The sequence below is a fragment of the Seriola lalandi genome, unplaced genomic scaffold (genome assembly GCF_002814215.2).
Source record: "Seriola lalandi dorsalis isolate HSWRI2012SDOR001 ecotype SW California unplaced genomic scaffold, Sedor1 jcf7180002053950, whole genome shotgun sequence".
NCBI lineage: Eukaryota > Metazoa > Chordata > Actinopteri > Carangiformes > Carangidae > Seriola > Seriola lalandi.
Genome location: NW_019524503.1, coordinates 19,684 through 40,926, shown reverse-complemented (window position 1 = coordinate 40,926; position 21,243 = coordinate 19,684). Strand labels below are relative to the sequence as shown.

Sequence of the window (21,243 nt, the reverse complement as noted above, 5' to 3'; positions counted from 1 at the left end):
CTTGCCGATCCCCGGCTATTGTTAGCCAGGCACAGAGAAGCCTGCTGCACAGAAACACCCGCCCCTTTTTAGGCAGCTCCGGACACACCATTGGTCAGCGTTCAGCCTCACCCATCGCCGATTGGTTGGTGCGGATGTCCGTTCGAATTCTGGGGCGGGTCGTAGCTCGCCGGCAGAGACTGGGTTGGGGGGTGGTGGAGGAGATGGGAGGGGTCATCAATCAAGAATTCATCAAGAATTCACCACTTTAACACAGCATTTCATACATTTTCAAAACACAGATAATGGATACTGAAATAAATATATAATAACAATGATAATAATTATAATAATAATAATGTGATCTATATATTAGTTTTTTTTTATAGCTTTTTTGTTTTCTTTATTTTTGCACAATTTAACTTACAAATACAAATACAGTAACAAACACAACAAATACAGCATACAGTGCAGGGGAAGGAAAAACCCCAATGAGCTTATTTAAAGCCTCAACCTAAGTAATGTTGAAATATCACAAAATTATTTTTAAAAACAAAAAACAAAAAGTAAATGAATAAATAAGAAAATAACTTGACTACATAAATGTGATGAGAAACTAATAGATTCAAAATAAAATTAACAGCAATAATAACAATAATATTAAAATAAGAAAATTAGAGATTGTGATGTGTATGAGTTTAACTCCATGGGCAACAGTAATAATAAATGTCATATTGAACATATATTAAAATGAAGAAAATGTATATATTATCCAGTAAAATAGCCTATGATTGCATATGTCTCTGAGCTCAGCACACAACTCAATATCCAAATAGACAAATACAGAAACACGCTGCATGTAGCACAGACGACAAAGGAAGTGTTTCCAGGGGAGATAAAAAAGCGATGAACCCAGTCTGGTTCAATGCTATTTTCTTAACATCATCATCTCATGATTCAGATATTATGACAAAAGTAATACCAGAGACAATTCAGAAAATTTCAGTTAGTGTAAAATAAAATGTGCATCCTTTCTGCAGCAATAGTCCGTGATCACAGGAACAACGTCTAAGTCTTTTCTTTTCTTTTCCAAAGGATACAGACAGGTAAGTAATAAATTAACTGTTTATATTAACTACTGTCACGTTTCATACCAGCTGACCACGCCCCTCAGGAGACCGGAAGACCGTGTATAATTTCCTACCATTGGCGCAGCATGTAATGGCTCATCTTTGTTAGAGAGCATCTTTGATCGAACCGATTGAACCAACCAGCGCGTCCCAGCCGAGTTCATCACTTTTTTGTGTCCCCTGGAAACATTTGCGTGACGTTGTTGTGTGTGCTACTCCCAACGTGTTTGTCTTACTAGTTGCGTTGTGTGTATTTGAAGCGCAGGTGTTGTCTAATTGATGAACGTTTTTGTTTAGGTTTTGTCCATTTGCATGTTTCCTTATATTGTAGTGCGTTTAGCTCTCCCGGCCGCCGTACTTCTCAAATTACAAATAATACAAGCGTAACCATGTTATTTTTCATATGATGTGTAAATCATTTGGGGAAAAATTGAAAAGGGGAGGAAATTTTTTTTTTTTCCAACCAGCATCACATTTGGTACAAAAGACAACAAACTACAACTGCCTCATTGTTGTCCAGCAAAAATAAAAACACAATGTCTCAGGCTGAGATGGATCAAAATAATTAATTTCCTTGGACGTGTGTTAATATCTGCACCATGTCTTAGAAAATCCAAGTGAAAGAGGTAAACTGACTTTAAATGGTAATGAGTACATGAGGAAAGCCCTCTAGTCCAATATGACTAGAGGTTAGGGTGAGATGTCTGATGGAGAGACCCCCTTTATCATTCTGTCTAGCATATAGTTTTATACTCAGTATCATAGCCTCATTTACACTTATTCTAACAATAAAACAAGACAGTTCTGATTCCTTTATCAAATGTTGAAGACTTCAAATTCATTGCAAAGAAGTTGTGAGATTTAGGATTAATCTCTGAGTTACTTTTAATATTTTTATTCCCCTGCCACTTTAGACAAACAGAAACAGAACAATGGGAGTTGCAACTAACTTAATTACACCTGATTAAGCTAAATTATTTCCTTCATGGAAAACCTTTTTAGAACAAATTTTGATTTCCATTCCACCTGATCAGTGCCTAGACAGTGTCTGTTCTGTGTAAGTGAATCCCTGAAATCAGCATGTACTGTTAAACCAGGAGAACGGATCCATGTTCGTGAGGACATAAGAACTAAATGAGATGAAGCACATGGAGACAGCAATCTCTGGTGGTGAGAGTGAAGAACTCCATGGACTCTGCAGTGTAAACTGAGCTGCCTCACACTGGAAGGCAAATTGAAGATATACATAAACATTGGTGATGTATCGTTGCCCAACAAATATAAGTTCACTAATTTTCTTACAGGCAGCTTTGTTCCATTTCTAAAAAGTACAAAAAGGTTTTCTAACATCTGAACCTATCAGTGTGAGTTTCAAAAATCAAGTGAGTATTTCCCAAAGTCTTTTCAGTGTTATCATCTCTCAGCAAGGACACACTGTTTGTGGAAGTGCAATGAGCAAATACCATACTGAAAAGACTGCAACATTTGGAAAATACCAACTTCATATAGTTAACTCTGACTGCTGACACATTAGATGAAGTTCCTTTTTGCACAGAGCAGACTGTGATTTTCATACTGGAATTACACGGACGTCAAACAACGTATCAACCAACACAAAAACACAGACAATGACAAAAGAATATACAGAATATACAAGCAAACGGATGTTAACATATACAAGAGAGGCGTACCACAGGGACTTCTGCAAGGCCTTCTTAAAGCTTGACTTAAACTAGATAGTAAAAGGAAATCTCTGCATCTGTTGCTTCTGTCTTTACTTTATGAACATTAAATCTAAAGGACCCCTTTGATATGAGCCATGTGGGTGACTGTAAGATAACTGTTCCTAACTGATTTGGACAACAACAGAAAACATGCCTGTGATACACTACAACAAAAATATCATAACAGCTCTGTCATTATATTGTAGCACAAATCACAGCAAAGGAGGAGGAGTGTAAATGCACTACAGGCTGTTAAAGGACACAAGAGAAAGTTTCATTTGAAACTGTAGACATAGCATTTAATTGGAAAATTCAATAAACGTCACACTTTCTATATAATCCTACCTCACACTTTAAATGTATTCATTTCTGGGAGAAAGAACACGGGATGGAAATAGCAGATGCCATCTGGAACAAGGGGTTGAGCTTTGATATATTCTACCCAGCTTTTTTGCTATTTGTTTATAGTTCACTTGAAGCAATATTTCCATTTGATGACCTGTAGTACAAATGGATGCTTATGCTTCACAATAAAAAATATTTGAAACAAGATGAAGCCTAATGACTTTGTCAATCCCCTGACTTTTCCTCTAACATCACCTTGAGGTCGATGATTGTGGTTTTGAGTGAAATGCTTCCACAAATATCAGACGGATTGTCATGAAATCTACAGATATGTTTCCCAGAGAATAAACTGATCAATTAACCTTTCATCTTGCACTATCATCAGATCAAAATTGACAGTTTGAGCCGCACTCTGTGTGTAGTGCTAACTAGCAAATATTAGCATGTTAAAAAGCTAAACTAAAATGGTGAAGATGGTAAACGTTATACCTGCTAACCTTTTGACCTAACATTTCCAGGAGACGTAGATTATTTGATACAGAGCCTAATTTCTCAAAGTCTCCCATGATGACGTGTTCCTCCAACCACAACTGTGAACCTGCTGATGAGGATGAACATAAGAGGTGAGCAGTGTCAGTGTTTGCACCGCAGAGCTCTTCTTCCTGCTGTTTAATCTCATCAGTAACAGTCATGCAGAGGAACTTATTGTCACCTTCGGCCAACCTCTGCTTGGTCTCTAGGTTTGTTAGTGAGGAGACACTTGTCCTGTGGAACACCTCTGACCTCTGGCCAGAGAATTCAACAGCAGCTGAAGGCCTGAACCAACTTTATAATATTTCTTCTTATATGATCAACAACCTGATGCATTCAGACTCCGGCCTGTACCAAAAGCTGTGTTGGACCGAGGGCAAAGTGACACATGAGGAAAACATAAGCATTACCATTTGTAGTAGAAAACATCAGATAAAAGATATTCCAACAAGTGTTGGAGGAATAGTGGATCTGCCATGTGAGGGAGCAGCTGACAGTCTGGTGGTCAAGTAGCTAAAGCTGGAGTTTGGATCTGAGACAGACATGTGGACAGGAGTCTTTGGGGACAGTCGGACATCAGTGATGGACAATATTAAAGGAAGATTCCACGTGGTGAAAAACACATCGGCACTTCGTGTATCTAACTTCACAATAACAGACTTTAAATTGTATATGTGTGTGATGAGGAGGCAACAGCAGTGTGTTAGCGGTCAGCCTGCTCTGGTGTTCCCAGCACCAGAGATAATGTACCACTCAGTAGAGGAGACAGCTGTTCTGCAGTGCGCTGTAAATGATTTTAGTGATGACCAGGCCACACTTTGGAAGAAGCTCAATTTCAAAAGACTCTCCAATTCTGATCAAGGACAACAGCAGCAGAATGGGTGTGCAGTGGACCAAGAGCTGGGTCAAAACTACTCGCTGGTGCTCTCACGGCTAACATTAAATCACTCAAGTTTATACACCTGTGAAGCCAGTCTGACAAAGACATTTATGATTGTGTGCCCCAAATTTGACCCTCCAGCTGTTGAGGTCTTCTCAGAGGGAGATGAAGTGACTCTCAGCTGCAGAGATAGCTGGGGGGAGGGCATGGTGCACTTTTTGTTCATGAAATCAAACAAAACAGGAGTCAGAATTTCTACTGCATCAAGAGCATTGACAAGTAAAATGACCATATTCCACTCTAATACGAGCCTGGTTATCTCTAATGTCTCACTGGAGGACACTGGGGAGTATTGGGTTACATAGTCATTGACCCAGATTTTCAGTGTGTGTCAACAACCAAAACTCTTCTAAAGCACAGGGAGCTCATTGGGATGTACTCCACCTTCTACGCAGTGAGATCCTCTGTTCTCAGTAGTTTGCTGCTGAAGCTCTGTGTTGTTGTTGTTGTAGTAGCTGTGATCCAGAGGAGCAGGAGGAGAGCAGAGCATCTTTCAGCTGAGACAGAGACTTAATATGTTTATTTTCATCCTTGTTCATCATCAACTCAGTCACCTTTTTATATTTATCCACTCATGTCTCATTGTCCGTAATACAGAGTGTTAAATACTTTATTGTGAAACAACTGCAACAGACAGAATACAGAGACTTGTGATATAACAATAATAATAATAAAACAATAATAATAAACCCCTCAAAATATATTTTGGTATATTTTCCATAATAAACAAATGCCCTAATGTTGTTATTATTATTATTATTACTAATATTATTATTATTATTATTATTATATTTTGTTATTATTATGACACAAAAGATGGATAACCAATAGAGTTAATGAAGAAGAAGAAAAGAAGAAGAAAATGATGATGGTTTGAAGTGAAGTGTTGATGATGACCCCAGCAGCCAGGGTGCAGGTATCCTCTTCCTGTTTTGGTACACATGTTGCCTATAATAAATTCACTGTTTTATTTGCACCAAATAAATGTTACATAAAGGCATAAAGACAGTGGTGTAAAACACAAATCTGGTTCGAGTGGGCCCTCTCCCCCTTTTAATACATCCTCTGCCGTGAACAAATAACTGACTCAACAAGCGAACACATGCACCTGTGGTTATTAGAGGATCAGTAATAATGTGTTTATAACACACATAACCTTTTCTCATCACACTGTAATTACTGAAACTTTCACTATGAAGAATACCACAGATTTTAGGTTTCACTACCTGGGGCATAAGATGAAGGTGGAAATTGGATTACTGTATTACTGACAACATAATAAGACTTCACTGGAATCATATGTGTTTGCAGAATGTATATAAATTGGTGTTTACTCAGTATCCTCAGTATTAGTTTACACTGTCACACTGACAGACCGGACTTGGGTTGGACAGGGTTGAATGTTAAATAATAACTGGGTTATTCTTTTTTCTAATGCTGCCAAAGGCTTATTTGCATCTACTTTTACTACTCCACAGCTGATGTATTTTCTCTCTCTCACCTTCTTTTCTCTTTTTAGATACATCCTAGTAGTTGACATGTATCTCGCATATATTTTTTTGAACATTTTTAACAGCGACAGAGGAGCAGAGGATGGCAGAGGAGCATCAATACCAGCAGAGCAGAGAGGTGAGAGGAGGAGGAAAACTGCGAAGCTCAGCCACTTCCGCACCATGTGAGCTACTGTGACTGAAGCTCATTTTCTCCTGGTTGGACACCGCATCCTCCTGGAAGCCGAAGCCGAGCACAGCCGAGGCTTCCATCCGACATCACCGGGAGAGAGAGAGAGGCCAGAAGCCGCAGAGGAGGCATCAGCGGCTCGACGCTCACAGACGCTGACAGTCTCCGACTGAGAGCGCAGACCACCTAGGACATGACTGTAGACGTGGCGGTGTCTCTGTTGGTGCTCGCGGGGATCGTCGGGCTGAGTGACGTGACCCGCAGGTTGTTGACCAGGACCCTCGCGGGCACCGGGCTCTCTGTTTACGCGGTAGAGCTCGTGTCCACCTTCCAGTTGTGCTGCTGCACGCACGAGCTCAGGTTGCTGTCCGAGGTGGGCGGGATCGACCCTCGACTCGCGCTCACTTTGACTTACCTGGCGTCCGTGGTGCACGGGCTCACCTTCAGCGGGGCCATCTGCAACCCCTCCGGCGCGCTCGAGCACGCGTACCAAGCGAGGATCTCGAGTGGGTGCGCCCTGCGGCGGATCGCGTGCCAGTTCGCTGCGGCCGCCGCTTCGCGCACCGCAGTGCCGGTGATCTGGGGTGTCGGGTTGTCCAGACTGCACGTGCGGCATAAGCTGCTCGGTTACCGGTGCGTCAGCCCCATTCACGCGCCGCTGCCCAAGGCCACCGCCGTGGAACTCGCGTGCGCCTTTGCGGTACAGACTGCCATCACGCACACGCGATCGGTGGAGGAGAAATACCGCGTGCACGCCGTAGCTGCGGTCACCGCAACGGTGGTTTATGCAGGTAAGACATCTAAGTTGTTTCTCTGAGTGTCATGTGAATAAAGTGGATAATTGTGTTTTCACAGCACGAAAATGATCTAATCTAATTATACTGATGTGATTATGTGAGGTCAGAGGTCAGGCTACTGAGATTCACTATCTTGCTCATTTGCACTTTAGCAGGTCTTTAATTGCATGCAGCATAATTGAGTAAAAAAAGTCCCATGAACAAATGTAATATACTGCTTTTCCTTATATGAAATATATTTGCATATGAACTAAAAACATACTGTATATGTAAAAATTATATATGAAAACTATTAGAAATTTTAACTATTTCCTATATTGACATATATGCCTAGCCCATACAAATATGTATTTTTCTCTATGTATGCTTGTACTGAAGACATATGTTACATACAGTAAATATATATCCATCACCAAGCCTGTCAATATATGTTGATATTGTAGAGTCCAAAAGTCTGAGACCAAGATTGACATGTTTAAAATGAATGAGAAATTAATAATAATAATAAAAAAACATATATGAGCATATAGACTTTTATATGTATGTTGTTTAAGTAAACTTGTATATATAAATTAGATATATATCATTCACATATTTGGTCTCAACATGTTACACCATAAAAAAATTCCTCATAGATATTTTTTAATATATGTGGTATACAAATTTTACTAGGGGTAAATGTATATCTTCACATATCCAGAGGATGTATATATGTGATAGTAATATATCCTCTTAAAAGTGACATATATGGCAACAGCACTCTTGATATAGGGACATATGTCATATATTACATGTTTGTATGGGATGTGAGATGTGTTATTCCATGTGGGCTAATATAAGTGGGCCTTTAGTGTGTGATCATCAGTGTGTCTGTTTGTGGTGTAGGTGTACAGCCTAGGTTACTATAGCTGCAGCAAGATTAAATGTTACTGATGCCCAAAAGAATGAAAACATGAAGCTGGCCTTATACATGACCCATCTGACACTCACAATAAACAAAATATGTGAACTAGAAACAGCCATACAGTATGTAAGTGAAGATGAAGATAACCGGCCAATCACAAACTCAGATTATATAGACTGGTTTCTAAAGCTTCCTGTGTCTCATAGAGGAGAGTCTGCGGCACGCTGTCTGTAGACAGAGACATCTTTCTTCTCAGAACTCATCTGACGAGCAGCTGATCTCATCTGTGGCAGGATTTCCTGAGCTTATCAACGGTTTGACTTATTGCAGCTTTTTCAGCTGTAGTCGATAATCTGTCAAGTGAACTCAGCAAATATCAGCAACAGTTCCTCAGGAGAATCTGATTAAAACTACTGGTTACACATAATGTGGCGAGGTCGCCTACACACAGTTTACAGAGTATTTGTAACATTTCATTAATCTCTGATCTTTAAACAGTGAATCATTAAATCTCTACTAAAAGCCTTTTGAAATGTTACAAATACTCTGTAAACTCTCTGTAGATGGAATATCCAAATAGTGTTAACAAACTATTTTCTCTATATCGCATCATTTCTTTACTAGAGAATAATAACAGAATAATCTTTATACATTTTTGGAATTTAGTATATAGGAAATTAATGTTAAAATCTCTGTTTTGGTAAAAAGTAAATTTACTCCACATACTGACTCCTCTGAGAGTAACTAATTTTTCTATCTTTTTCAGTGTGAACACACTTCTTGAGGCAAATGTGTATAGAATTAGTATGTAGTCACTTGTCTTATTACATGTTTCAGTTGAATGAACTCAGTGAACATCAAACACTGAGCAGGTCACAATTTTAGTCCTTCTAAGTTCACTAATACAAGTGTGTGTGTGTGTGTGTGTGTGTGTGTGTGTGTGTGTGTGTGTGTGTGTGTCCAGGTGGCAGTATGACAGGAGCAGTGTTTAACCCTGCCTTGGCCTTCTCCACACAGTTCCCCTGCAGTGGGAACTCCTTCCTGGAGTACTGCCTGGTCTACTGGCTGGGCCCGCTGCTGGGTAAGACTCAGTGACGTGCACTAATATCAGGGGATCTGCAGCTCCTGAAAAGTCTGTAAAAAAAAAAAAAAAAAAAAGCCATTGATTTCACTTTCCTTAAATAAGAAAGGCCCTCAAAGGCACCAAAAAGTTTCATTTAAAAAGGTTAAATATTTTTTTCTGGCCTGCTCTGGGGAATAATGTAAGTTACAAAATATTCTCACCAACAGCCTGCACAGTGTCTTTTACTGAAGTTCAAGTACAGAAGTATTAGAAGCAAAATTAATTAAGTATCAAAAGTAAAAGTACTCATTAAGCAGAATAGCCCCTGTCAGTGTTACACTATGAGATTGGAACATGTAAGCAGTACTTTCTGTTGCAGTTGTTCGAGGTGCAGTTAATTCTAACTGCTTCATATTGTGTTAGATAGTTTAATTGAAATGTATAAACTCACAATATGTTTTATATGTAAATATATATGAACACAGTGCAGCATTTAGCAGCTAAAGAGACAGATGTTTCCGTCAGGAGAGAGTGATAGAAACCAAAAACTAAAAGGACAAAAGGAGAGTGAATTTCGAATGTTGGATTCATCCAGTGGACACAAACATGATGAAATAAATGATAGTGTTTCTCCATTACTGCAAGATGTATATAAACAACAAGAAAAAGGATCACTGACACAGTTTTCCTGTCAGTTTTAGATGTGGCGATTTGATTTATAGACATGTAGTTCCTTCTATCCCCAAACCGCTGGATGCAGTGACCCATTCTGCCCTCTGTTTTATTACTGCTGATGTTTATGGTTCCCATCATTGCACCCTGTACAAGAAGGTCTCTATCAGAAGGACGTGACATGCTTTGGTAATTTTTCATTTACAAAGCCCTTATTGGGAAATTACCATCGTATATCACGTCTCTCTTGGTCAAATCAGTTGGTACGCACCAAACCTGTCACATGATCGGCTAACACTCCAGGTAACTTAAGGTTAACTCTGAATTTGGGAAGGCTAGCTTTGGATGCCCCAGACCCATGGAATAAGCTACACAGCACTTTCAAATGGATAGTTTTATAAGTTATCCACATTTTAGAAACAAGATTTTAAACCTTCCCAAGACAGAATGCAGTTGTTCTAACTGGTGAGGCTGTTGGCTGTGTTTTATAATCTTGGCATTTTTTATTACAGTTTTGTGATTTTATTGTTTGTTATTTAAATTAATAGTATTGTAAATTCAGTATTTTTTTTATCTCAATGGGATTCACCTGAATAAATAAAGGTTAATTACATAAAAGGTTAAATAAGTTCGCCCTATCAATTTAAAAGGTGATGATACAGTGTGGTGTGAGTGATGAATGGTTAGGAGGTATATACGTGCACAAAGCCCTGAGCAGTAGATCCCCACTTCGACTCCCAGCCAGTTCTCTCTCTGTGTCTCTCTCTCTCTCTCTCTCTCTCTCCCTCTCTCTGTATTTCCTGTCTGCCTCCACTGTCGCTGGCACATAAAGGCATAAACACGTCCCAAAAGATAACTTAATAAAAGGTGATGATGTCAGTGTTCTGCAGGCTTATGGGATTGTCTTTCTAAATTTAACAATATTCCATTTAGTTGTGTATTAAGGTTAGTTTTTGCACTGAAAAGGGTGGTAACTGTAAATCCTGTCCAATCACATGGAACACTTCATCTTTCACTGCTCTCCAGAATGCCTGTCTCCTCATGTTTCCATCTCATGTGTAGTTTCAAAAAAATTAAATTAAGTTTCAAATTAAAAACCTACATTTTTTAAATTATAGACTAAACACCATAAAACATGTGATGTAATATCACTGTATATCAACTTTATGTAAGTTAATCGAAGGTTGAGCAAACGCAGTCTTGTTTGTAGTTTCCTGTACGTGTCGACTTACACACAAAAAATGAAACCACATTCCCATGTGTGCAGTAGCCTCAGATATGTGGACAGTTTTGTGTTTCAGTGTGTGTCACTGTCTGTTTTCTGGCAGTCAGTCAGTCAGTCAGTCAGTCAGTCAGTCAGTCAGTCAACTGTGTCGAAAGTGTTGTCACAAATCTGAGAAGCTGCTTAAATGTTAAATTCTCTTGATTCATTTGTTTCATGTAAACAAACACTTTCACTCTGACGGCAGCTGGAACAAGCTCATCAAATATCTCTCTAGGTTATATCATATACATCATTTGTTATAATAAATACATCAGTATGAACACAGAGGTAAACCTGGATTCACGGAGTGCGTGGAGGGTTGTTTAAGTACTGTGCTTAATTACAATGTTGAAGTACTTGAGTATTTTCTTATTTCTTCTACTCCATTTCTATCTTCTTCTATCAAAAGATCTGTCAGCTGACCGACAAAAAATGTTTTTCAATCCATGTCTATCTTCACCTATTTGCATTCTCTCACCTTTGTATGATAAAGAAAAATTATAAAGGTGTAAAAGGTTGATTGTTATATTTTTAAGCTGCAAAGTTCTTGATGATTTGCTGCCAAATTCCGTCAAATTGTGAAAGCTTGTTTCTTAAAGCAAATTTCTTAAAACGATGCTCACTTGTTCGTCTCCTTCACCTCCTCGTTTCTGTTCTTGCTGTTGCAGGCATGATGAGCTCAGTGCTGCTGTTTGATAAACTCGCCCCTCTGCTGTCAGGGAAGTCACCGTCTCTCCACCTCCCCCTGGAGACCAAGAAGAGGACCTGAGCGTCGCAGGGCGGCGTTTCACTCCGAGCACATGTGGACGGACTGAGTGTGAACCTGCTGCTGGTTTCAGTCACCGCAAGTCTGAAAAAGAACAAAACTGATATGCACTTTTTACTTAAACCAGTAGGCTTTTTTTTTGATTGATTAACTCAATACTGGATGATTTCACCTCAAGAGCACATGTAGGAAGATAAAGACACTAATTTTAGTGTTTGTTTTTTTCTAAACAGGTCAGTCAGAAATAGATAAAGAAATAAAGTGTTTACTTAACAGCTGCAAAATGAGTTTTTACGATAGAGGTGGTTGGTGGTTGATCCTCACCTGAGAGCCAGTATCACCACGGGAATATCAACAACTCTTTACAGTCCTGACTGGATCCTCACAGCTGCTTTAAACACACTGACATTTAATTTCCTGTTATGTTGGTCATTTCAGAACCTGCGTACAAGTATTGTAGTTGCAGTACTATATTGAGCCAAGTAATATTTTTGTGTAATATAAACCTTTATTTAAACTAATCCATTAATGAATTAACTGGAAAATGAATCATGGAAAGTTGATGTATGATAATAATAAAACTTTGAGTAGCACTTTACTTAACTAAGTTACAAAGTGCTTTGTATATAATTCATCTTTATACTTAACATGAAGCACAGTGCAGTGTAGGTACATACGTCAGTTCGTTTTTCACAGATGTAATTGGTACCTTTTATCCTCTGTAAAATCCTCTGATTAAAACTGTTGAATAATTAATTAACTAACTCATTGATTGTTTGGTTTATTTTAGTGTCTAAATGGTGCCCAGTAGGGCAGAAATTACTACTTGATTAGCCAATCAACAGAAAATTCATTGTCAACTATTTTGATAATTTATTTAATTACTTATATTCATTTTATATCAAAATGTGAGTATTTATTTTATATAATTGGAAATGGAATATCTTATCTGCTGGCTGGACAAAAAAGTTATTCTTAAAATGTAAATCAATTAGATTAGTATTTTCACAGTTTTCACTTCATAGAGTAACAATGAAGTGATTAACTGTAAAAAATAATTGACAGATTAATAAAAAAAGATTGTGGATTTACACTAGACAGCAACAGCAGCAAAGATGATCACATGGTAATTCACAAATTCTAAAAAGGGAACATTTCAGAATAATCACTTTACAGAAAGTGTATAAGTCTGTTTCAGCCGCCACAGACTCAATGTAAACCTCATCAAAAGAAATTCTCTTTAAAAAGCCGACTCAGCATTTCACCTTCAGACAACCAAAACAAATTATTTAACCGAATACTTCACATTTCTTTTTAGAAATGTATACATACTTTACATTTGTTCTTGTTCGGCCTGTGAGTCACTCTGCTGCTGCATCCAAGATGAGTCTCTGTGTGTGTGTGTGTGTGTGTGTGTGTGTGTGTGATCATTGTCCTACGGTAGCAGGAACTACCACAGATGTGGTTGTGAGGACTTTGGCTCACAAGTGTTAGTCTGTGGACAGACTTTGTCACAGTGATGGAGTCACAGCTGTGACATATAGTCATGAAGCTTTACAGGTGAATAGTTGAGCTTAAACTGGAGGCCAAGTTCAAAGATGGGTATGGTCTCACTCATGTAATTTATTTAAGATAATAATAAAGTAGTAATGACTACTGAATACTCACAGGTTGGAACATCAACATTTTGGCGAGCGAAGCGGCTGCTGTGATCCTGTGTGTGAGCGGTTTTTAAAGCTTCAGTAAACAGTTCTGTTAAATACAGGAGGTAGTTAAAAAAGCCATGAATCAGTTCAAATAAGCCAAGAAACTCAACATACAAAAACTATGCATTTATTGACAAATCGATACAAAGACATTAACTCTCCTCAGCAGGAGGATCACATAGTAAAGTCTTGAAGTACAAAACAGAAACAGAAAAGTGTTATTTTGTTTTTACAGTCAACAACAGGATCTGGACATTACGGGCTGCATCTCAATAGTCTCCTGTAGCTGACTTGGTTGCATCACAGAAGAGCAGCACAGCAAACACTGTTCATAACACCTGGACAAATCAATAGAGGTGGAGGATGAGCAGAAAGCCAGCAAAACAATGCAACATTATGTGAGCTCCAACGCGACACAAAATAAAGACAATGTAGGAAGCTACAGAGGACTACTGAGATGACTAAGCACGTGAGAAAAGGTTTGTTTGACAGAGAGAACAGAAGAAAGTACAAGTGCTGATAGCCTTAAGGAATTCCCACGGTCTTCTTCTCCAATCCCATGATGCAGTTCCAGTGCTTCGATTGGCTGCTGAGATGACATCCATCTACAGAAGAATCAGACAACATGTGAAGGAACCAGGCTGCACACAACAGACAGACAGTCTTATTTCAAATGAAGTTTTATTGTTGGTGAATAAGAAAAGATGGAACAGAGTGTGAAGATATGCCGACTGTGATTTTGTTTTTGTTTGTGTCAGTCCAATGAACAATGCACAGACAGGCACAGGAGGATTTTGTGAAAGCTGTTTTTTTTATAAATGTTTTATGAAAATGTGAATGTTTGGGACATACAGCAGAAAAACAGATAGGCAACATTACTTTCTAATAATTGCAGGGACCAGTTGCGTAAACGAGTCCATGACTAACTGAGTGACTGAGGCAACATCCACACTCAAACATTTCTCTACAGGATGATATAAACAGCCACGGTCGCTCCCTGACTGGGTCTTATCAGCCTCAACTACTAGTGGTGAAAGCAACATGGATAACAAATTATAAATGTTACTTGTTGTCTTTGCTAGCAGCTGTTGCTCAGTTAAATTCAGTATTTTAACACTACAGCTGCCTTTGCTGTTACTAGTTCATTGTATTTTCTGCAACTTATCCAAGTGCAGAGAAGACAATCTGCTTCCTGTTTACCCCGGCATGTACATGCCCAGTGTATGTGAATGGTCATGTGATGTGTATTTTCAGGTGTGTAAGTCTTGACAGAGATTATTTCTGATATGGACCAATTTCATTTAAAAAATTTCGTTTTGAAATGAAAATGCATTAGTGAGGATGTAGCCTCAGTGTCGCCAGTTCCTGTGGAGTTTGATTTTCTTTCTGTGACTCTTCTCTTCGTCCAATGTTTGGTCGACTATTAGGGTTCTGTCCTAATGAGAAACTCGACGTGACAGAAACATGTGACTAAAACTAACAAAAATCTATATAACTGACTGAAACTAAAAGACGTTTTTATCAAAACACGAAGACTAAACCTCAGGGGCCAAAATTAATAAAGCAACCACTTGTAAATCACAAAATATGTCTAACAAAAAACACTCCTGTCACCATGACAGAGATGTAACATCACAGCCAGTGGACATTATGGGTAACCGTGACAACTCCCAACAGCATTGTGGTTGTAAAGACGATGGATAAACTGATGATCTTTGTTGGATATCGTCACATTTGAAAAGTGCTGGTTGAGTGAGACTTACCAGTGCTCGACGTCTGCATCCTCAAATTGACCGGCCTCCATCGCTGCTGCATCCACCTCCATACCGTCTGTCAACAACAACAAACACACTGACCAATTAACAAATGAGTCCACAATCTTCAAAATATCATCCATAAATTTTAGTACAGGTGACGTTACCTTCTAAAACAGATTTTAAAAGCCAGTCTTCACGGTTATTTTAACATCCCATAAGAAACTTCCTGTAAAATGAGCTGTTGTGGTTTTACTTTTCTTTGCAAATGTGTGCAACACAACACAACACAGCTTCAACTGTCTTCATTTTTTTAAATTATTTTCTTCATAGAAATATATATAAACAATGTATCATTGCAGGTCCAGATAATAGTCCGGATCTCACAGACAAGTGTAGGATTGTTTGACCTCTGCGTAGGCATGCGCTCTACTAAGGGCCACTCCAGTACTCAGACCTTCACTCTTGCTTCCTGTTTGTGCTGCATTGACATTAAAAATTCTACTGTTGGTTTTTTTGAGGGCCCAAACACATTTTAAAAATCAGAACAGATAAGATCGTATTAGATAAGATTTGGATCTGCTGCTCTGTGGTGAACCATCCTGACCTCTCAGGTCTGCTAACTGTTCCCAGAGTCAAAACTAAACATGGAGAAGCTGCATTCAGATTAAAGGCTCCACATGTCTGAGTGAACTCACAGAAAACTTGAGTGTGTGTGTGAATGTGTGTTTCAAACCTTCAAATTCGGGTTTGCTCTCTTCAGTTCGCACCCCAGCCATGTGGTACTGCTGAGCGACACTCTGGGCTAGCATCCCCTCCAGCCTCTCCAGCGTGGCCTGGCCCTCCTGCGTGAGCGCCGACAGTCCCTCGTCACAGGTGTAGAAGGTCGGGATGTCGGCATGGCCGTGCTCTGGGTGGTGGAGGAGAGAGATGGTGATGTAACGGCAGCCATGTGCTTGATGTTGAATATTAAGTAAAGCTTCACTTGAACCCTATTTAGCATTAAGTATGGATGATATTCACCCCATATAAAGTATCTATACAATACTATAACAACTGTCAGTCTGTCAGGTGGTGAATGCACTGAAGCCGAACTGAGACAAGAATATTCATAGCACTCCCACATCAGGGTGGCTGCTCCCAGACTGGGAGTGACTGCCAGCATAAATAGGAGGTAACATTATTGTAACAGTGTTACAACACAGTTTCTGCCATTTTACCGCCATAAAACTAGAGGCACTGAATCTGGAAAGGCCTTCAGTACCAGCTGTCCATTTATTGATGTTTTGATACTCAGTAGACACAAAATGTTCAATACTCCCAAAGTAAAAAGCTTCAGTAGAAGAATTCATTCGTGTGAATGTGCAGCGGTGAATGCTTGACGTCTTACCTGCCTCTGCAACCAGTCCAGAGAACCAGGGGGAGACAGATGAACAGACAAAAGGAGAAAATAAATAAAGGTCAACATTTTCAATTCAGTCTTCAGCATTTTATATCGTATTGTTGGGGTGTTGGGGTGTTGGTGTGTGTGTGTGTGTATATATATGTGTGTGTGTGTATGTTTTTGTGTATTTGTTTTTCCTCACCTGCCTCCTCCACGTCATACTCCTCTCCTTCGAAGTCGTTGTCAGAGTCGTCGTCCTCTGGGTCGGGGTGCAGCGCCTGACACTCACACATCGCTGAGAACATGGATTCCACTGCAAGTAAAACACTTATGAAAATGAGATGCTGCACTGTGCTGCTCCTCTGTGGAAACGATTATTTTGATCAATACTGAGATCACGATTATTCAGCAGGATTTCTCAAAGATTTCAAAACAAAAATCGTTGTGTCTATGTAGTTATTCCCGTTACACACAATATAAGTTTTAGATATGTCAGCAGGGAAAGATGATGTCAGATGGCTTTTGGTGGAGGGGCTGAAATTTGATGTGAAACAGAACGCCGCACAATAATCGTTTTCTCTCGACGATCTTGTTTTTAAAATCGTTGGAGGCCAAAATTGTAATCGAAAATAAAATTTGATCAATTGCCCAGCCCTATGTTAACATCCACATATATTTGCCCCCCCCCCCATTTTGTGTCCACATTTGATGCTTTACTGAGTAATTGGGGCATCAGAACGACATGTGAGCGACCGAAGCCAAATAAACTACAGCACCCATATAATGAGGGGACATGTCAGTGCAACACTGTAGCTCACTGATGTGATTTTAATAGTTTTGGACAACAATGGAGCTCTGTGGCATACAGGAGAAGTATCAGCTGCTGGACACACACACACAGCACCTGTTAGTTGGACACATTTATTTCTGGTCTGGTCTTTTAATGGGATTTGTTGACAAAAAGAAAAAATATAGAATATCATCAGCTTTCCTGTTATTTAAAGGGCTGATCCAGCTGCAGTTATTTTCCTATGACATTTTGTGTTGAATATCTTTACACTTTAACAACTGTTACGTAAAATATCAAGGGAAACAAACAACCCAACATATAATAAAACATATTTTCCAAGTTTTTCAGTTTTGTCTTCACATCTGCAGGAGCTGGTCATTTAGTGGAGTCTGGAGTTCAAAATAAACAGGGTGAAATGGCTTGCAGCCATTATGCTGCCCACTGCTGGACCCAGCTCCCCCAGAATCAAATCTGCCTTAACTGTAACTGACTTTAAAAAGATTTTAGATATTTTCCTCCGTCTTCATTTAATCTTTTATTATTGCACTAGATATTACCTCTTTTATAATCTGTATTTTTATGCCGATTTCTTATTGTGCTTTTTACTTCTGTTCTTTATGCTTCTTTTATTTCTGTTAAACACATTAAATGACCGCTGTGTATGATAATGTGCTATATAAATACATTTGCCTCGCCTTGAAGCAGAATAATCTTTGTCCATTAAGAGAAAACCTACAAATATTTTATATTGACTAAAGAAAAAAATCAGCTCTACATCCTGGTCTCTTCAAAATTTTATGGACATTTACAACTGACTGTTTCGACAGTGACTTTAACCTTCATCTTGGTTTTTACCTTAGAATCTGTGGTTTTGATGATATGGATAATGTGTTTTAAAATGCGACTGATCACTGATGTGGTTGACCCGTAGAGCTGTGACTACTCTATCATTAAAACAGTGAAGTATGAAAAGGCTCAGCAGTCAAAAACAGAACAATGCATGGATGAGATATATTGTGAAGTCAATGTATCAGTGTGGTCACTCACATGCTGCTTTGTCGCTGGGCACAAATCGAATCTCTGTGATCGTTCCATCGTCATCATCATCATCCCCTCCACTGCTGCTGCCGCCGTCGTCGTCGTCTTCCTCGTCACCAGCTGCCTTCTCTGCCATTTCTGCCTCATTCTCATCTGGGAGGAATGAAAGTAAAAAAACATACCAGTTTGAAACTCATACCAGCAGAAACTGACAGAGAGTTACCAAACGCAACACTATGGTTCATGTAACAGCTTCCAGATTTTCCCAAGATACAAGCAAAATGACAACCCACTAATAAAAACACTACTTGACAGCACAACAAACTTTATGTCACCTTTTCGATGCTACCATCCAGATTCTTGCTAGTATCCACACAAATTTAAAAAAAAAAGAGATTAAGCTTCTTCCCTGAAGACCCCTGGGAACGTCTTTATCTCAGCATCAGTAGTAAATGTTTTGTTTACTTGTACAATCCATTACCTTTGGGGAAAACTGAAGGAGCAGGTGATGGTCTGCAGAGGACCCAGCCACATATACACAACAATAAAATGGGGAATTATATTATTTTAAATGAACATTAAATCCATGAGGGTCAATGTGATTTTTCATCCTTTTTGCATCATCTCACAATTTAAACCCTTCCATGATTAAAAATAACAGACATTGTATTGCTTGAAATTCTGAAAATTTTAATTTAAGACCTTTAACACTTTTTCGGATATAGTGCATGATGGAGGTTGTGGTAGAAGTGGCACTAAAGAATCCCTCCCTAGTTTAATGACAGACAAACATCAGGCCAAAAACCATAGATGCCAAACGTGACTTTTCCAAACTCCTGGATCTAAAGTAAAAACGAATTGATTGAAAGTGTATACTTAAGAGTTCCCCCTCACCACTGAGTTTGCCGTTGACCATGACATACAGGTGCTCCTGAGGGTAAGTGCTGATGTCTCTGGAGATGGCGTGCAGGCTGATGGTGGGATACTCCAGAGAGAAACCCATCCCTGAACCATCGAACCACGACAGGCGTCTGAGAAAGAGAAAACACACACACAACTGACAGTTTTGGTTCAGGTTTAAGCTGCAGAGCCAGTGAGAGCTGCAAAGGGCCCTGAAATAGAGAATGTAAACACATATTGTTGAGATACATTTAATGGTATTTTCGCTTTTTAAGGATTTTTTGACAGTGGCAGGAAGCATGGGGAGAGAAGACCTTCACAATTGCTAACTATTCAGATTTTTAAATAATCTTTTTCAAGGCATTAACAATCTGAATGACTGTGGAAACCACAGATTTTTAGAGGTAGGTATATAAGTAAGGACAGCACTTTTAGCACTGCGTTTAAAAAAACAAACATAAAGCTAAGAGGCCATGACTTAAGGACTTCAACTAATAATTATTTCTAAGGATTACTTTCTTGCCTTATCAATGATTGATTTTAACTACAGAATGTCATAAAATAGTGAAAATGTCTGACATTATTTCCCAGAGCCCAGACTGGACTTTTCAGTTGTTCACTTTATTAAGTCAGTCACGAGAAGAAGTCAGTGCACCCTTTGGAAAGACCTGGTTTTCTGGTGTCATAAAATGTGGTCTGATCTTCATATAAGTCACTAGTGTCGACAAACACAATGTATTTCAGCTAACAACACACAAACAATGAACGCACCCATTAAACATTCACAGGTGAACCCTTGGATTTAATGACTGGTCAAACCTCCTTTATTGCCAATGAGTTTTCTATTTATGAACTAATCGATGAATCAACTAATAGTTGCAGCTCTACAAATTGTTCTAACCAAAATAATTTTTGGTTATTATTTTGAAAGAGACGACACCGGAAGTGTTTAGCATGTGGCTTGGCAGCATCATGGAGTGTTTTAAGGTTATTACACTTTCTAACCTGTATGTTGTTAATAAAAATTAACATGTCGTCTGAATAAACATTGAAAAAAGCTCTGGTGGAAAACTTCCCTAAACCTGAAACCGGAGACTTAAACAGAACAACAACCACTTACGTTTCAGCGACGTACAGCGTGCCGCAGCCCAGTCTCTGGCCGTCCATCACCGCCGTGGTCTCGGCTTGCTCATGCCGCACGCCCTCGGTGGGTGGATGTAGGTTTTTCAGTAAAACCATCGTTAACGTCTGCGGACCGGCTGGATGAGGAGGCAGGAGAGGAGAGAAACCAGACTCTGGCGTCTGCGCGAAGCTGTGTGACCTATTTCCTGCCACAAAACCTGCTATTTACCCCGGGATAATTTCTCAGATGGAGGCGGATAAACTGCGAGTCGGGAACTGTGCTTCTTCTCCGAGATTAACCGAACCAGGCCGAGCCGTTCCGACTGTGACCACAGGCAGTGTGAAGTCTGGGGAGAAACGAGTTAGCACACTGTAGTTGAAGTTGACCGTTGTTCATCAGGTTCAAGCTTTCAAAGACAAAACATCGCGGCAAGATGCTTAGGTGCTTCTACTCGATAAAGAATCACGTGACCACGACATCGTTACGTTTGTTCGCACGTAATATCCCTATTCCCGTCATTTTATTTTGAAAGTACTTTACTGTCTTCGTACGCTACTACCTTCACTTATTTAGAGTGAACGTTGTCAAGACTACACAACCATGAGTGTTTAGTGCCCCCAGTGGTCACATTGCGTAACTACATCCTCGTCTAGTTCAACGTTTTATTGTGAAAGTATTTACCAAAAGAGAGATTTTTTTTTAAATTATTATTCAAAATTAGTTTTCATTTTCCATGTCATTATAATATACGTT

At 39.3% G+C, this 21,243-nt stretch overlaps 2 protein-coding genes across 2 annotated transcripts; one reads left to right on the top strand and one right to left on the bottom strand.

The window, feature by feature from the left end:
- The first annotated feature begins 6,020 nt into the window (after window positions 1-6,020).
- aqp11 (aquaporin 11) lies at window positions 6,021-12,563 on the top strand. The gene is made up of 3 exons (XM_023402598.2): window positions 6,021-7,120; window positions 8,995-9,111; window positions 11,698-12,563. Exons 1-3 carry the CDS (start codon window positions 6,523-6,525, stop codon window positions 11,796-11,798), a joined length of 816 nt encoding a protein of 271 aa, XP_023258366.1. The 5' UTR covers window positions 6,021-6,522; the 3' UTR covers window positions 11,799-12,563.
- A 1,049-nt stretch (window positions 12,564-13,612) lies between these two features.
- On the bottom strand, window positions 13,613-20,970 carry clns1a (chloride channel, nucleotide-sensitive, 1A). The gene is made up of 8 exons (XM_023402597.2): window positions 20,488-20,970; window positions 19,362-19,498; window positions 18,477-18,620; window positions 16,842-16,952; window positions 16,646-16,651; window positions 15,992-16,165; window positions 15,265-15,331; window positions 13,613-14,106 (listed from the first exon to the last, which is right to left on the bottom strand). Coding segments are annotated over exons 1-8 (759 nt in total). The 5' UTR covers window positions 20,607-20,970; the 3' UTR covers window positions 13,613-14,105.
- Between the last annotated feature and the right edge of the window lie 273 nt (window positions 20,971-21,243).

Coding starts and splice junctions, on each gene's coding strand:
- aqp11 (XM_023402598.2), top strand. CDS start 6,523: ATGACTGTAGACGTGGCGGTGTCTCTGTTGGTGCTCGCGGGGATCGTC. Junction 7,121..8,994: donor CGCAACGGTGGTTTATGCAG/GTAAGACATCTA, acceptor GTGTGTGTCCAG/GTGGCAGTATGACAGGAGCA. Junction 9,112..11,697: donor CTGGCTGGGCCCGCTGCTGG/GTAAGACTCAGT, acceptor TTGCTGTTGCAG/GCATGATGAGCTCAGTGCTG.
- clns1a (XM_023402597.2), bottom strand. CDS start 20,606: ATGGTTTTACTGAAAAACCTACATCCACCCACCGAGGGCGTGCGGCAT. Junction 18,621..19,361: donor GGTCAACGGCAAACTCAGTG/GTGAGGGGGAAC, acceptor CATTCCTCCCAG/ATGAGAATGAGGCAGAAATG. Junction 15,332..15,991: donor GAGCAAACCCGAATTTGAAG/GTTTGAAACACA, acceptor TGTTGTTGACAG/ACGGTATGGAGGTGGATGCA.